At 57.9% G+C, this 4,527-nt stretch overlaps 1 protein-coding gene across 1 annotated transcript; it reads right to left on the bottom strand.

Moving 5' to 3' along the window:
• Positions 1-3,592: 3,592 nt before the first annotated feature.
• BXZ73DRAFT_62924 (uncharacterized protein) lies at positions 3,593-4,021 on the bottom strand (the record flags this gene model as incomplete). The annotated part of the gene is made up of 1 exon (XM_048021750.1): positions 3,593-4,021. A coding segment is annotated over one exon (429 nt), but the record flags the coding sequence as incomplete, so codon positions are not given.
• Between the last annotated feature and the right edge of the window lie 506 nt (positions 4,022-4,527).

The raw sequence follows: 4,527 nt of genomic DNA, 5'->3' as shown, positions 1-4,527 counted from the left end.
TGAAGGCAACGCGGATGAGGTGGGGGAAAGGCGAATGAGGCAGGCGTAGCATGAGAGCAGACAAGGGTGATGTGGAGCAGCGAAGGAGGAGGAGGGCAACGCGCATGGAGGGCAGCATGAGGTGGAGCCAGGGGACAACATAGAGGAGGTGGGCAACATGAAGGGTCTATCCAAGATGAATGAGGTGCAGGAGGAGGATGGGGTCGATGTGGGCAAGAGCTCTAGGTGGGGGAGGTGACGCAGGGAGCACTGGAAGGAGCGGGGGAGAGTACTCACGGGGGGAGATCAAGGTCACGGGGGCTCACCATGACCCCACAGAGCGGCCACACATGCAAGGGTGATGACGCCGTGTGGACAGGGTATTGGGTGACGTAGGACAGGCAGGGGATGTGGGCGACGCAGGCTGTGGGTGAGGGTGACGCGAGCAATGTGGGTGAGACGGGAGATGCAGGAGACGCGGAGGTAGTGGTGGGCAATGCGAGGCAGATCCAGAGATGAGGTGGAGGGCAACGCGGGGCGGAGCAAGCTGGGGGCAATCTGAGGTTGGTGATGTGGCAAGGGGGAAAGCGGACAAGCATGAGCACGAGTGCAAGATGGGCAAGGACGTTCAGGGTGGGGAGCACTCACCTGGGGAGATTGGGACGACAGGAGCTCACCGCAATCCCACAGAACGGCGGCGCACAATGATGGCACAGAGATGGAAGATCAGGTAATGTGGGGCAGGTGGAGGACGGTAGGCGATGCGTGGGGCTACGGGTGCAGGGGATGGCGTGGTGGGTGACGTGGGTGGACATGGACAAGGTGCGATGTAGAGGCAAGATGGGCGAGGGCGAGGCGAAGAAGGCGAGGTGGACGAGGGCAACGCGGACAACGGAGACGAGTGTGAGCGTGGGACGGGCAAGGGCGTTGTGGGTGCGGCCAGAACCTAGGAGGAGAAGGGGACACAGGAGCAGAGGGGGCAGGAAGAACTGAAGTACTCACCAGAGGAGGCCGCGGGAGCTTGCCGTGACAGCCACGCGTGCGAGCACGATGGCGCCGGGTGGACGGAGGAGCAGACGATGCGGGGCTGGCGAGAGATGTTGACTTCAGGTGTATCGAGCTTGAGGAGCTTAAGGTTCTGCTCCATCGGCGTCGAGACAGGGTGGCAGTCGGACATGTTGTACTTGTCCAGAATGTCGAGCGTGTACTGCCGCTAGCTGAGGGTGATGATTTTCTGGTTGTAGTTGCGTTGGATTTCCATGCCGAGGATGAAATGTGTATCGCCGAGGCGAGTAACCTTCCAGCGCTCATTCATGGTGTTCTCGAGCTCGTCGATGAGGTCTGTGCTTAGGGAGAAGATGAGCATGTCATCAACGTACACAGAGGTGACGATGAGTGTGCCGTTCACGCGCTTGTAGAAGACGGCGTGATCAGTGTTGCAGTGCTTGAACCTGAACACTTCAAACAGCTCTCGGACCTTCTGTACCACTCGCGGTTGCCTTGCTTGAGCCTGTAGAGAGCCTTGCGGAGGTGCCAGACGAGACCAGCTTGCTCGCGAAATCCTTCAGGAATCTCCATGTAGATTTCTTTGTCCAGGTCGCTGTTGAGGAAGGTGGACTTGACGTCGAGCTAATGGATGTGCCAATTGTGCTTGGCAGCGAGGGCAAGAAGGAGGCGGATGGTGCCGTACTTGCTGACAGGTGTGTACGTTTCGTTGTAGTCCACTCCAGCGGTCTGCATGAATCCCTTGGCGACGAGTCGAGCGTGGTAGCGAATGGGGTTGCCATCCACATCACGCTTGAGCTTGAAAACCCACTTTGATTGCACGACCCGGCGTAAGGCTGCTTGAGGGTCCGGCTCACTTCGCGGGTAGAGCTGCAATGATCCGGAGCCGTGAGCCGGGGATCACGAGCCGGGCGGCTCCAGCTCTTTCCAGCTCCAGCTCCCAGCGGCTCCAGATCAAAGGGGCTGCAAATTGGTGGATCTGTGGCTCGATCCACGGATTATCCGCAGATTCTCAAGCATTATGTGTATATATACTACAAAAGCTATGTCAGTCAAAAGCCATTTGAAGCAGCTTTCTAACGATAAAACATGTGTGTTATTCGGTGTAAAAATGACCGAGATATTGATACAATACTACTTCCTTTCACTTGCAGTGCTTTTGGCGCCTGCATCTGGCGTCTGCCCGCGGGAATCCATCCTGATTTGGCAATGTTCGGATTCGAACGCGGCGTTTCGCGCGTCACTTGCCTGCCTCTATCCTTGCCCTCCACTTATCCTCCACCCTCAATCGATGCGGCGTCATCGCGCGCGTGCGCAGGTCCGTTATGAAGCCCAGGAGTTGTGTCATGGGGTCGCGGTGAGCTCCTGCAGCCCAGATCTCCCTCAGTGAGTCCTCCACTGCCCCCACTGCCTCCCGCATTGCCTCCCTCTTCCCCACACTGGCAACCCCTGCAGTCCCGCTCCCTGAACAACCCTTGCCCTTGCCCTTGCCCTCTCCACCTCGCCTGCGCCCGTGTCGTCCGCATCATTACTGAGTCGCGCTTGCGCTCGCTGGCCCTCACCTGCGCCGCCCGCTTTCCCCCTCATCAACCTGTCGCCCGGGTTGCCCGTTTCGCCCACCATCCACCTCTCGCCCTCGCCCCCCCGCGTTTTGCCCACCACCATCTCTGTGTCGTCCTCAGCGACGTCTCACCCGCGTGACGCGCGTCGCCCTCGCCTGCAGCCCACGTCCCACGTTGCCAAATCTGTCCACGCCCACCTCCGCGTCTCTCTCCCCCACCTCCGCCGCGTCCCTGCCCTCCGCGTCCTCCTCTCTGCGTTCCACCTCCCCTACACCCGCAGCCCCGTCCCCCGCCTACTCGTCCCCCGCGTCCCTGACCTCCCCGTCGTCCTCGTCCGCATCGCCTAGCCCCGCATTGTCTCCCGCCTTGCACCCTCATCGCGCCCGCGTCACCCGCCCTCGGCCACTACGCGATCAAGTACGGCTGCGTCGACACGCGGCGACTGGCTCTGGCCCGCACTGTGGATTCTCCCTGTCGATGCGTTCTCCACCCCCCACATGTCCCCGCGTCGCTGCCATATCCCCTGCAGCTCGTACGCCTCCCCCGCGTCGCCTTCATCCGTGTCGCTGGTGCCCGCGCCATCCGCCGTGTCCTCGCCTTGCCCCGTCTTGCCCTCGCTTGCCTCCGCGTCACTCCTACGTGAACTGCGTCGCCATTGTCTCGCCCACACGCGCCTACTCCGCACCACCCCCCTGGCCCGCATTGCCCACGCGTTGCCCACTGTGTTCCCATCACTAGTGTCTCCCATTCTCGCCCGCTTCTTCCGCATTGTAGTAGTATACACTGTTTCTAGAGTAATTATCTGTCAATGAAATGCCTTTAAATGATCATGAATGCATTGTGACAGCTTGTGATAACACAATTGAGGCAGAAGAATCCGCAGAAACAGCTGATCCACACTGAGCCACAGAGTGAGGCTCAGTTGGAGGCTCGATCCGCAGATTGCGGCTCCGGCTCTCGCGGATCTGGCTCTTCCAGAGGATCTGATCCATGCAGCTCCAGATCAAGCCTCCGGAGCGGCCATGATCCAGGGATAAGACACCGGATCATCCGTGGATCAATCCGCATGCAGCCTTAACCCGGCGATTGGTGGGGCGTCCGACCTCGTCAAAGAGCTTCATGCGAACGAACTGGCCCATCTCCTCAGCCATCACAGCACCCCACATGTCCACATCATGGCGGGACATGGCTTCGTGGTAGGTCTTGGGGTCATCGGAGTCGAGAGTGGATGCGTGTGCGTGCTCTTCATCAGTGTCATTGTCATTGTCATGGAGCGTGAAGTCCTCGGGTTCTTCTGCTTTCTGTGCAGGGTCCTGTGGAGCAGGGTCATAATCCTCCCCTTCACCGTCAGCTGCACGCCGCACGTACGAGGTCTTGTGGTAAGAGGGGTTGTCCTCAAGACGAGTCAGGGCTCGACCATATGTAGGGCGTGTAGAGCGGCGAGTTCCAGGCGCTGGAATTGTGTAGGGAGCAGGGATGCGAGGAGCAGTGTTGCAACGCACGTGATTTGGAAGAGTGGAGTGAGGGAGAGGGTCAGCTAGTGGGGGAGAGGTTGCAGGTGGAGATGTGGGAGCATTGGCGTCCAGAAAATGCCACCCATCAAAATTGCTTAATATACACAAGTGCTGTGACTCTGAAGTTTCTGGCCTTCAGCCACCCATTGTTGCTGATATTCAGCATATTCTTCTCATACTTGAGCTTGTCTCCAGTTTTTATACCATCATGATACCAGATTTATCTAGATTTATCCACTATTCTGGCTGTAAAGTGATTGTTATCATAATAAACAACTCCACACAGCCTGTACCTCTCCCCATCAGGCAACTTGATTTCTGTCTCTATGTTTACATTAATCAACCTGGGAATTAGATACAAAAATGGTGGGCTGTGGTCTAGATAGTTATAGTTTTTGTACATAGCAGCATCACACTCTAAACAAACTCTGTCTGAACTCTGTTCTATAGACACTGAAAGCCACTCT

Source organism: Epithele typhae (assembly GCF_022376455.1).
Source record: "Epithele typhae strain CBS 203.58 chromosome Unknown BXZ73scaffold_632, whole genome shotgun sequence".
Taxonomy (NCBI): domain Eukaryota; kingdom Fungi; phylum Basidiomycota; class Agaricomycetes; order Polyporales; family Epitheliaceae; genus Epithele; species Epithele typhae.
The sequence above is the reverse complement of the archived record's forward strand: the minus strand, read 5'-3'. Positions and strand labels throughout refer to the sequence as shown.